The 13146-nt window shown below is 36.2% G+C and overlaps 1 protein-coding gene across 1 annotated transcript; it reads right to left on the reverse strand.

The window, feature by feature from the left end:
* Positions 1-2777: 2777 nt before the first annotated feature.
* On the reverse strand, positions 2778-8669 carry LOC120636297 (pre-mRNA-processing ATP-dependent RNA helicase PRP5-like). Its single transcript, XM_039907717.1, has 5 exons — positions 8519-8669; positions 4833-5405; positions 3899-3989; positions 2977-3045; positions 2778-2907 (listed from the first exon to the last, which is right to left on the reverse strand). Exons 2-5 carry the CDS (start codon positions 5379-5381, stop codon positions 2864-2866), a joined length of 753 nt encoding a protein of 250 aa, XP_039763651.1. The 5' UTR covers positions 5382-5405; positions 8519-8669; the 3' UTR covers positions 2778-2863.
* Between the last annotated feature and the right edge of the window lie 4477 nt (positions 8670-13146).

Consider the following 13146-nt stretch of genomic DNA (forward strand, 5'->3'; position numbering starts at 1 on the left):
TTTTTTAGACTTTATTTAAAAAACCCAATCGACACATCATTATCAACATCGTACCTTGATGACAACCTACATAATTACGAAAACCTTCCTCTTTCTTGGAGTGTCTCTTCGTGGCAATCCCATAAGTAAGAAGTGTACAAAATAATGCATTTCATTCAAATTCAAAATTCATTTATTTCAAGTAGGCCTAATATAAGCACTATTGAAACGTCAAGTCTCTCTGTTTGTAGTGACTCTACCACCGGTTCGAAGGCAGATTCTACCGAGAAAAAGGCGACAAGAAACTCAGCAGTTGCTCTTTTCCAACATCAAACCTTAAAACCTAGGTTTGCAAGTTTCTATTTTAAATAAAGAAAAATCGAAAATAATGCTTTCTAATGCAAAGTACTACATAAAGACTTATAACCTGATTTCTCTTGATCTATGAAGGATAATACTTGTCACTTCAATTAAATGATAGTTACATATAACTATCATGTAAAGTAACCATCTGGTGTGGTAGAGTCTAGGTACTCTGGTACCTCGATTGGTACTATTAGTTTAAAAACAACATAAAAAATCAAGCTTCCGATATCGATAGTTTCACAAGATAATGATGGATTCGACAACCTCTATGGCGCATACGTAGTCGATAATTATTAATTAATTATATATATATATATATATAATTAATTAATAAACTAATATATATATATATCTAATTCAAAGTCGTGTATGTCCGATGATCAACGCACAGCCTAAACCCCTGAGGTTAGAAACTCGGAATTTTAACAGTAGGTTCAGTAATGATGTAACCCAACATTAAGGAAGAATATCTCGAAAATACGGGGTTGAAAGTCTGTCTTTTTTCAAGTTATATCCACGAAAATTGGTGCTGTAGCTCCTACAGTAATAAAAAGAAATATGTGTTCCATATTTTTTGAGGAATATTAAAAAATAGGACTGAAAAATCAACGGACAGCCTAATCGGCTTGGTCCGAGAGACATGAATTTTGGAGGGAGTATTGTTTATAAAGTGTCCACTAAGAAAGAATATTTTGAAATTTCACCCCTAAAAGAGTAAAATGGGGAGTCAAATACTTATAATGAAACCGTCCTTCGTATATTTAATATTTTTTTGAATTTTTATATCAGATAAAGCTTTAATATCCATAAGGAACACAAACGGTTTGTTTTTATTCCTGTCAGTCCGTATGTCGTACAGTTAGAGCATTATGCGGAAACTGCTGAACAGACTTAAGTGCAATTATATCTTATATCTACTGGGTTAATATTTAAGCTAGTTTATATAACTAAAAAACCACAAATACATTTAAACATTTATTCAGAGAAATTCAATATATGTGTAATTTCGACAACATTATAGATATAACCAATAATTATTTATTTCTAGGTAGTTACATTAACTTTACGAACCATAAATTATCCACGATAATCAGGAGCCAAGTCTCAAGCCTCAATTTATCCTATCATTTATACATACTTTGCGTAAATTATTCGACTGTTCAATTTAAAAAATTAATATTATTGAATAGCAAACTTTGTCCTAGTAGAAAAACAATGTAATTGGCCTTAATATATATTGTGATCGTTTATTTATTTATACCTTCCATAATTATCTACAGAATTCGGCATCCATGTAGATCTTAATTCTTTTGGCAGCTAAGTCAACAAACACCATCGGTAATAATTGAAGAATTAAATCGTTGACAATCACGCTTAACGTTAATATTGAACTTGACTCCCATGTTCTAAAATGTGTTTGAGATTGTAGTTGACCAAATATAAACATAAATATAGTAATAACTTCGTTAAATATTTAATAATAATAAATTGTTGTTATTATGTAAGTTATTCAATATAAGATATGTAGTCGGGTAACCATTACCTATTGAAAATGATTTAGATATACTCGTAGTTGGCAGCTTAAACTTGAGCCAAAATTAATCCTTACTTAAAACGGTACAATATTACATACTTACTCCTAGAAGTATCGTTAAGATTGAAACACGTATTATATACTACTCAAAACATTAAAGACACTAACATCAATAATGCTTCTACTATATTAAAACATCTATGCCACAGATAACTACCACAGTGTTGTTAAGATGATTTCAATGTAAAACTGGACAAACAAATCGGTTAAAAACTGCGAGCAGCGCAATTTCATTACGGGCTAAAAGGTAGCCAAATGTTGGCTGACTGTACTGGCTATAATGAACTCTTTAGAGTAAATAGTGGCCCGAAGATTTCACAAGAAATGAAAATCTGTAATGGGATTACCGTATGGTCAGTCATATGCACATTGAAAATCGTCATAAAGCTAGAAAGGGTAAAACTTGTGAAGTCTACAAAAAACAGGTTGTCCTCTTTACTGATTTTATCAGTATGAGGACATAGAAGAACCAGACGGCACAGACGACATTGGGGCCCCGAGGTGCAAGAGTGGTGACGCCGCTGTGTTGGTAGACCTTCGGCTAGGGGGACAAAAAGACACGACCGAGTCATAGAGGTTTTGTGCCACTTGTGTGTTGTGTTGCACAAGTGGCAAAAGACCTTGGAGTCTGTTAACCCTTTTATGAGACCTATGTCCAACAATGAAAGTTCATCAGTTGAAATTAAAATGATTATGATAAAAAAATTAAAAGTTAAAACTTATCATGGTTATCAACATAAATTTAATAACGTTATTAACAAAAAAGAAAAACGATTAATTGGGTAATTGTAGGAATGACAATATAATATATATATATACATAAATGAATAGTGTGAAAAATTGCTTCTACATATAGCATGAATTTTGGACATGTTGGTTACAGACAACTAAATAATTTAAATAGTATTTTTCACTCCGATCCGCTTACAGGCCCATGCCTGAATATGGAGGGCTGGGACATGGTGACCCTGAAACAAATTAAGACTTCAGCTCCATTCAAAACAAACAATCAAAAGTGTTACGAAGTTCCAACTTACAGTCACCATATACTTCTTCGGCAAATTCCATTGCTGGCATAAACAAATGTATTGCCTCTGCCCACTCACCTGAAAGAGATAAATAAAAAATTTAAATAAAAACAAATCAAAAACCAGAATTCTTTCAGTGCTTAAAATAAAAACTGTGAAAAAACCCAGTTTATTTTACCAAAAAAGTATTGGTAAATAACTACTCGGGGGGAGGAGATTTCCAGTAAAGAGTATCTTGGTATTCTATCCTCATTATTTATATTTCAACGCCGAAAAAGATCTCTACATGGCCGTTATTAATTTAAACATTTGTACTATTTAACACTTATGAAAATTAAGCTTAATTTGCTAATCTGTATGGTGTAATTTATAATTTCTTCAATCTTTATACTCAACACCAAACAGATCTTTGGCAATGTACCCTCTACGCTCGCTTCGAAACCGGAGCATCCTCAGGAGATGTTGACTTTACAATGAATACCTAATTGTTAAGTGAAAAATTCACCAAATTTGTCGCTTTTTATACTTTTCTGACCTCCACCATGATAAGGTGTAATTATAATATATCATGGATTTCCGCAAAGTAGCGCCTGCTTACTTGCGCCTAGCTGCTTGCGTATCCAATACAATTTAACATATGAAAAAGTTATACGATTGTTTACTAAAACCGTTTTGTTTCCAATTTCTGTACAAAAGTCGATATCAAAGTTTAAATAATTGTTCTAAATTTATTTGGTTTCGTTGAGCACTTCCTTTTGCATTTATTTAACAAGATTACGTAATAAAAGTTTTATATTTTGAAATGAATCAAAGATAAACAATTTAAATTTTTTTGGTATGCATCTGTGCCGCACTGGTCAACGTCCTTTACTTGAATGTTTAATATTGTGTTATGAAATGGTGTATCTAAGCAGCTTTCAACTTTACTTACGAAACATGTAGTTCCTCAACGGTACTGGTTCGTAGGGTATTTCATAGTTCAAGTTATTTTCGTGTCTTTCGAATGGAATCAAATCATCGATCTGGAAATCCATAAAAATATAATACATACAATACATATATACAATACATATAATACACAACAAACAACAACGATATCAGAATAAGGCAACTTTAAAAGCGTCGTAAGTAAGCTCCCAGCTATCAACTACGGGTTCAATGTCAATCCTCGCCCTTCCTCGATTTTAAATAGGCCAGCGCTATGATTTTTTTTGATTGGATTAACATCATCACTGATAGTTACCAGACTAACAAACTGTTAAGCTTTATAATGAATAATATACACAGTAAAGACAGCATTGCAATTTAATAATAGACTAAAGAGTGAAACAGTTATATACATTTAGGAGTCACAATCACCTATTATTTGAAACCTTCAATCATTTTGATTAATACATTATTGACAACGATTCTATCGACGGGATGTATCTCAAGAACCGTAATAGTTAAAGAGTTCAAATTTTCACAAAATGAATACACCACCTACAACTTTTTTAAGTTTTAGCCGTCTCCTAGTGGTTATAACTTCAGCCTCCCGAGGTATCGAGTTTGAAACCTTTCTTAACGCAACTCTAGCTTTTGCTTTGGCAGCGAAGGAAAATCTGAACGGACGCCTTAGAGGAACTGATAATGTTCTCAATAGGCTGCGAAGTCTACTGCGAATACTACCAGTACAATACAACAACTCTGTTGCTGCTGATTAGCTCATTATTAATGTTTTAGATTTGGCTTTCTTTGAAGAAAGCCGAATTCAACAAAGACTTAGCCGCTTTTTTTTATTGAGTACAGCCACATATATCGACTACCTTACAGTGTGCGTGTCTATTGTAAACAAACTGTTATGAAATATATGCTGTTATACATACTTCATCGATATCTCCATGCATTGGCAATGGCTCATCCGATTCAGTACTTTCGTACTGGTCACTTTCTTCATCTGACTCTGATTCTAGGTCAGAATACTCCGATCCATATACGTTAAAAGCTTGCTCTTCCATGATATTTTGCCCTCCCATGAGAATTTGCTCATTCATGATATTTTCTTCTTCCGCGATGTTTAGCTTTGCAATCATATTTATCTGCTCCATCAAATTTTGCTCTTCAGCAACATTTTGCTCTTTCACGACGTTTTGCTCTTTCATTATATTTTGCTCTTTCAGGACATTCTTCTCTTTCACGATATTTTGTTCCGGCAGAGTATTTTGCTCCCACAGTATATTTTGCTCTTTCATGATATTCTTCTTTTTCATGGTTTTTTCCTTTTTTTTGTTATTTTGCTCTTTTATGTTATTTTGCTCTTCCATCATATTTTGTACTTCCATGACATTTTGCTCTTCCATGATATTTTGCTCATCTGTTATCATTTGCTCTTCTTTGATATTTTGCCCTTCCATGAGGCTTTTCTTCGCTGCCATATTAAAGAACTTACTGTTGAAAGTCTGAAATTATATATTTGAAGTCATTAGATCGAATGTTATTATACATTATACAGCTATATAATATAGCTGTAATATAGAAATAAATAAAAATAAAATAAATAGCTATATTTGAAGTTATTAGATCCAATGTACATACATAATATTATGGATGTACAAAGTAAATGAGCTGGAAATAAACTTTGAGTTATGGCAAAATGCTTTGCCCACCCATCTATCTATCTTTTAGTGGAGCCCGCTTCGGTGAATACACTTCGACCCACAAGGATCTTTTGTACTCGCCAGGTCCTTGAATCCCCTCACCCGAAATAGCTTAAAATACCCACTCTAAGATTATGATTGAAGCTTTTAGATTTGAGGCACAGTAATCCTCTGATTGTGGCTAGGCCACTCCCAAAAGATCTAATCGCGTACTAGCCAAACCGTTGCATTCACAAAGCAAATGCTTCTGTCCAATACTCAACGGCAGGCCCGACATGTCATCAATAATGCCTATTTTGAATAGCATGGACCCTGTGCCAAAGTGTCCTCTTATGGCCGCTACGGCGTATCTTGCCTGTCTCCTACCCAGACTGTTAACCTTGTTTGGAAAACCTGCTTTAATTGTCCCCAAGAATTTCTTGGAGTGCCTTAGACCTTCTATTTTGTCCCATTCTGCCGCAGTTTTTTTCTTGTCATATGTTGAAAGCGCCATGTTCACACATGGTACAAGCGCTACACATGATTCGGGACCTATGAATATTTGTCCAGATCCCTTGCGAGCTAGCTCGTCAGCCAGCTCATTGCCCTGTATTCCTACATGGCCTTGGTACCCAGATAAGCCTGATTTTGTTTTGTTTCGTTTTCTTAGACTATTCAGGCCCCTTATGCACTCCAGCACTATTCGACTGGTGGTCGGTGGTGATTTTGGTGAAGTCCATCGACTTTAAGACTGCCTGACTGTCACTGTGAATCAGTATATTTTTCCCAGCAACCTTCTGATCTAACATCTCCTGTAAACTGGTATCTATACTGGTACATATTGCCCTAAGCTGTATTATTCCTCTGTAGCCATTTGTGTAGACCTCAGCAGCCGTACCTGTGTTCATTTTGGATCCGCCTGTGTACCATATCAGGCTGTTTGCCTCAGGTGGGTTGAGTCCCTTTTTCCATTCCTCCCTTGTAGGGACATAAACTGTTCTCTCTATTTCCTCTTAAATACCTGCACAGGTCCGATCTTATCACACCCCATAATAAGTATCCTATCAAGATCAGCATCTTTGTCCAGACACAAATGTTTAGTCTTGGGCAGCGCAAATCCTTGCATGTCTTGTCTTGTTTTGCAAATCGTTGTAAGCCTATATATAGCTTTCTGGGAACTAATTTTAATATCAACATGTAGCGCATTGAGTCCCAAGACCCTAACTAGAGCAGCTGTCGGCGTCGTCTAAAGGCCCCTGTCCACCCATACCAGATATTTTCTTGTATAATATAACGAGATTTTGACATCATTTACTATTTTTGGTTAATCAAATACATATTTGGGTAAGTAAACATAAAGTATACAAGCTGTTCCCCGCGACTTGTTGTCGTTCCGCTGTTCTACATTGGTGCTTCCCTGTGTTACACTTAATAGTGTAGTCGGTTTGCCCGCCTGCACTATTACGCCGTTCCTAAGAGCCGTGACGGTATATAACCTAAAACCTTTCACAAAATTGGGGCTTTCAAATTCAAATAAGTTAAGCGCATTCTAACAAATAAACTTTTGTTCCCTATTTTACCCCTTTAGGATTTATTATAAAACCTGAAATATGTATATTTTAAAATCAAAATACTAATTTTACATAGAATGAAAAATAAAGGACTGATGATATAAATTGCCAGTCTGTATTTAACCCCCTGAATCATTTTAAAAGTAATAAAGCCTTTTCCCTTAAGAAATGGGCTATTAAATGCAAAAAGATTTTTTAAATCTGGGTGGAAGTTCCAGAGCATTCAAATAGAAAGAAACTCGTTTTATTAGTATATATCATCGTCTTTCTATGAGCTATATATATATATAACGTGACAATATGCGTCTATTTATTTCAATTCTATCCTCAAAGACTGCGACGCATGTCCTTTTTTATGGCCTGAAATAAATCGATATCAAAACAAAAGCGAAATACAATTTGACCCTCTACACACTTTCGTACTTGTCACATCCTATACTTATAAGAATGTAGCTGCTCTAGGATCTAAATTGTAGCTTTTATGACTGAGACCAAGATATCCTCCAGGTTTATTTCCAGATTCATTTGCATCCTAACCAAAAAGTCATTTTCATTGACTATTTACTTCCTTCGGTTTGCATAAGTTTAAGCAATATATTAAAACACATTAAATAAAATTTACTACAATATTGATGAATTTCCTAATCAATTGTTGTTGTAGAGAAATGATTGTCAAATTGATGTTTGATGTTTGCTTCGCAGTTACTGGGACCACAACAAACTTCAACATTGTGTATGTGCCAGTAGCTATGTAGGAATAAATAAAAGAAGCGTGACTTTAGTGGGCACGATTTTTAACAACCGAGGAAACCTTGAAATTAATATTTTATAGAATAGCGTTTCTTGTAGGCACAGAGTGTTTTGTCAGTTTTAAATTAAATCGGTATTATAATTTGTTATTGAGGTTTTAACACGTTTTTTAAGAATAATTGTTTAGAGAAGAAAAAGGTTTTTGCATCTCTTATTAACGATAGGCCAGCGTTTGACGACAATCATGCCCGTTAGAAAGCAATGATGAGGTCTAGGTTGGAGCACGCTTGCCTAGAAAAAGCCTATTCACTCTAGCCTTGAAGGTACTCAAATTATACGTGGCAGGAAACACAGTTGCCGGGAGGGTGTTCCACATTTTAGCCGCACGTATCAGAAACGTGGATAATAAACGTTTCGTGCGCGTTGATGGAATATCAACCACATAAGGATGCCACCGCTCACGGAAACTATTAAAGCATCATTGCAATAAAAATCACTTCCACTAATACAACCAAGTACCTAGTCATTACGACGTTGAGTTGCCGCATTAATACTGGATTTGTATCACAGTAACAACAATTTAAATAGATAAGTATCAGTAAATTCGACACTTACCGCTCTCTGTTCTGATAATGTTCACAAGATTAAAATCATTAAACACATACACAAATTGATTGTGGCAACCTGATGGTATCAAACTTGATGCCTATGCAACACTAATAACAGAAACGCAATATACACCAGGACACAAAGCCGAGCGATCAATGTTTCGATTTAGTCCGAGCGAATCATCACCTAGCTTGTATGCGCATGCCTAAAACGACCTCAGGAAACTGCCGATGAGATTTTAAGATGGCGTTAGAATACCTACTTGAACCGAAGATACCAATCAAAAACTATAAATAGGATAATAATTCAGTGTCAAAAGATCAAGAACATATGGTTATCGAGAGTTACTCATCAAGCATGAATTTATAAAGACAATTTTATGAAACGATACCTATGTTATCATTTGTAGTCTAGTATGGTGCTGACGGATGGCCCAGGCTATATGGCTTCATCCTCTGTTATTCTGAGGTCTCTATATAGGTTTGTTGCTGAGTCTGTCTGTTGGTCTGTGCGTGAGTCTGTTCTCATGAGCGTTGAGACCTTATTCAAGGAATTTTGAAGGGACAGTAGAGGAGATACTAATGCTGTACACGTAGTTCAGTATTTCTATCTCAACCACGAAGTTTGGCTCGTAAAGTGCTGATTTCACCCGCACTGGTAAGTCGGCTAGCTCAATCCACGGAAGTCCTGTGCGCTCTCTCGGTAAAACCTCCTTTAGCCACGAGGGGGCTTTTTATCCGGACACCATACCTTAAGTACGCTTTTACCTTGAATGATGGGCCGTATGGTTTCTTCCCTCGTTCTTGTTATGAAGCAAGAAGCAAAGACTTCCTTTTATTCTTGACCTTGGGTGCTACTTGCTTCTGGTTGTGTTGGTCTGATCTCAAAAACTCACACGTCAGCGTGTGAGTTGTAAGCGCGTACGATCCTCGTGTTCGTGTTTGTGTATCCGTACGTTATCTTTTATTTTATCCGCTCGGCGAGATGTGTCGTCGAGGCGAGGCGATTGAGGCGTGTCTGTCTAACTTTATGCTAGCTGGCTTATCGATGGGCCAGTTTTGGGCAGGGACTTTAGTCGATGTTTGAGGTGGCAGGTTACTTTTGATTTCGGTCGGGATACGCCAGACTCCATACGCATACCATGCTGCCACTGCTTTTCAACTCGACTTTGTCTATACGAGCACATGTCGGAGTCATAGACATGCGCAAACGTATAACGTCCACGTTCCAGAGACTGCCTACCGATTTGGGTGGCTATGGTTTCGTTTGTTTGTCTATTGTCTTTCATTTCTTTGCTCCTGGAAACTACCTGCGTTCAGGAAGTTTGCGGGGGCAGGGAGATCGAATGAAAGTGGCCAGAGAAGCTTGAAGTCCTTGGATGAAGGCTGGGTCGTTCGCTAAGGCACATGATCAGCGTTGTAGAGGGCTATTTATACTGAAGATCCGAGATAGGTAATCATTCAATCATCGGGTACACAAAGCACGAGGATTTCCTATGCCTATATTTGCCTGTGACTTGTGATGGGCACAAGTGCCAGTGTTCAGGTTTTTGGTATTTGAATTCTTCAGTGGATTATGGAGTGGAAGTCAAGGAGCTGGTCCAGTGTTGGAAGTAGACACTGGCCCGACCTATTGAGGTGCTTTTTATATTATTTAAGTAATTCAAATATGTGTTTGTAAAAAAATATAATATTAGAATTATAATAAACGATTTAGAAGTTAGTAGGAATGTTTTGATACAACTGTTCTCTGTTACCAACAGTAGTAGTAGTAGTAATCTAGTGTTATAACATCGAGCTGAAGGCGAGCGCGATAAGCTATCCGAGATTGTAATTAACAATGCACTCACGTTTCATAGGATTTTATAAATACTCGTACTTACGAAAAAAAAACTTGTGACCGTATCCTATCCTACTTATATTATAAATGCGAAAGTTTGTATGCATGGTTGGATGGATGTTCCCTTTCCAGGAAATTCTAATGAACAGATATTGATAAAACTGTTCAGGTAAAATATAGGTTATACATCAAATATTGAAAAGGCTATATATAATTTTTAAAGATATTTTGTAAATTGCCAAAAATATAACAATTACTTTCGAGTAAGTGGGAAAACTGCCACGGGCTTGACCGCTTCTCATTGTGGGAGGAGACCCGTGCCCTGTGGTGAGCCGGTAATGGGTTTCTGATGAAGTCGAAGAAATATCTGCCATCTGATAGCTATCACGGCGTGCGCTGCATAAATCTTTAGAATTATATAAATAAAATCCGGTCCCAGAAAACAAAGTCAGTCCATTAGGTCCCTTACAATCATTCTAGCTTTTTCCTGAGGTCACAATGAGAACAGGAATAATTATGGTGGCAAGAGCTCTCATGATCGTTACATTTATACTGGCTCTCTTTTGGCAAGAGAGTCCATGAATTTCACACTTATCTCCCTCCTTTCCACAGGGACATCTACGCTCATGGCACAGCGATGTTCCCAACAATGAGACCTAGAGATAAACGAAAACTTTGTTAAAGAAGAACCTTAAAGAAAACTTTTTGGATGACAAGACATGGATGGAGTCGATACCCAGCTTCCCTAAATCGATCACGTTCACAAAAAATATTTTGTACCAAATGTGTATGTGTAAATAACCAGAGGCAAATCCCAAAGTTTTTGTGTTGTACATTCCTTTAGTATGTCCACAACGGGACTCCTGAACTTCCATCCTCTATGTAAGAACACTGTAGTAAAGGCCATTGTACGACTAAATTGTTACTCATACACAGTTCTAAAAAAAATCCGTGATAACATGTATCTATCTTTTATTAAGAAGCCATTATAATTATTAAAATAAATACCTGGATCGGTTCTGATATTAAAATTACAAAAACTTGGTCTGTAACACTTATTCCCGTTTTTCACTAAACCTAGGAAATGCCTTAATCGAATGCCTAATGATTGAGGCGATGTCTATAGAAAAAAAAACGTTTCACCAACTCTCAGGTGATAGGTAGATATATGCCTAAGAATACCCTTAGATAAGGCGTTACTTAATTAGGCATTGCCTTATTTGTCGTTAGTGAAAACGGACAAAAGGCCCAGATAAATAGTCGTTAATTTACTTAGAACAAATGCTAAGTAAGTACTAAGTATCCGTTCTAATTAAATCAAAAATCCATTCCAGTAGAAGTCACGGGCATCTGCTAGCTAACTATAATTGTAGGAACTTAATTAAATTATCTGTTTTACTAACAAATTCTTGTTAATTTAGCGACCCGTTAAGTGCTTTTCAAAGCAGAGATGAACATTGTACTATGGTATTTTATAATGGAATGAATTAAATATGTAACAGTATGAATGAAATACCGAAAATTGACACGAAATCATCGATTTTGTGAGGAGATGCAAAATCATTTATTTATCTATTTATAATTATTGCAGTGGTCGTATTAGGGCCTATCTATGTGTAGTTATTTTTAGCTGTATTTTATTTGGTTTAAAAAAGCCAGAAAGCGAGACCGAGAAATTCCATATCTAAACCAATTTTTAATAGAACAAAGGCGTTTTATTTTTAATTTTAATAATTTTTTAAGAGTCCTGTCAGTAAGTATTTAATATTAGATACTTATAAAACTAACCAAACATAGTATGTGCATTTTCCATGTAAAATATAATCCATCTCATAACAAAAGTGATGCTAAATTCGGCCCCATCTTTAGGTCCACTTAAATTATAACTTTTGGTCTGATCCGGGAATCGAACCTTAGCCCTCGAACAAATTTCCTCGCAATCGAAGTGAAAAGCAGAGTATGTAACTCGGTCATAAAACCCTTACCTTACTTTACCCTTACTTAACCCTCGCCTTAATAAATATGAACTCTCGCCTTCAGCGCGAGTAGTAACCATCTCGCATGAAATTTACTTTTCACTTCTCATGCTCTTAAAGTCGTACTTTAGGCTATGTGTAAGCGGACTAATACCCGATTTTATTCATTTGTGCATAATAGTATTACTAGTTATAATTAACTTTCTGGCTCTGGATTCTAATCTGGTCTTTTTGATCAAGAGGCATAACGTTTTGGTTTGATGCAGAGAGTAGATATATACCTAAACTCTACGTAATCTGACACTGCCTACAGAATTCTGAAAAGACCGAAACAGAAAGTAACGTTGAAACGAAAATACAAGGTCAGGGAAACATGGCGGATGCATTAGCACCTTCCAGCAAACTCTCTTAATTTTTGAGTGGCTAAAGATATATGTGATCTAGTGTTTTCGTGATGATAGAACACAACCTTTTTGTTGATCAATCCCGGCCGCTTTCTCTCAACTTCTTGCTTTAATCTTATCAGTTGTTAGACGCACTACAGGGCACGGGTCTCCTCTCAGAATGAGGAGGGTGTAGGCCCTAGTCTACCACGCCGGCTAAGTCCGGATTGTGTGAAGTGCGGTAGACTTCACACGCAGTTGAGGACATTACGGAGAACTCTCAGGCATGCTGGTTTCCTCACGATGTTTTCCTTCACCGTTTAAAGAAAGTGATATTTAAATTTACATTAAAAAGCACATAACTCCAAAAAGTCAGTGGTGCGTGCCGGGGCTCGAACTCGGTATCCACGAACTAACTAACATTGATAATATTATA

Source organism: Pararge aegeria, chromosome Z (assembly GCF_905163445.1).
Source record: "Pararge aegeria chromosome Z, ilParAegt1.1, whole genome shotgun sequence".
Lineage (NCBI taxonomy): Eukaryota > Metazoa > Arthropoda > Insecta > Lepidoptera > Nymphalidae > Pararge > Pararge aegeria.

Coding starts and splice junctions, on each gene's coding strand:
- LOC120636297 (XM_039907717.1), bottom strand. CDS start 5,381: ATGGCAGCGAAGAAAAGCCTCATGGAAGGGCAAAATATCAAAGAAGAG. Junction 3,046..3,898: donor GTTGAGGAACTACATGTTTC/GTAAGTAAAGTT, acceptor TATCTCTTTCAG/GTGAGTGGGCAGAGGCAATA. Junction 2,908..2,976: donor CGAAGAAGTATATGGTGACT/GTAAGTTGGAAC, acceptor AATTTGTTTCAG/GGTCACCATGTCCCAGCCCT.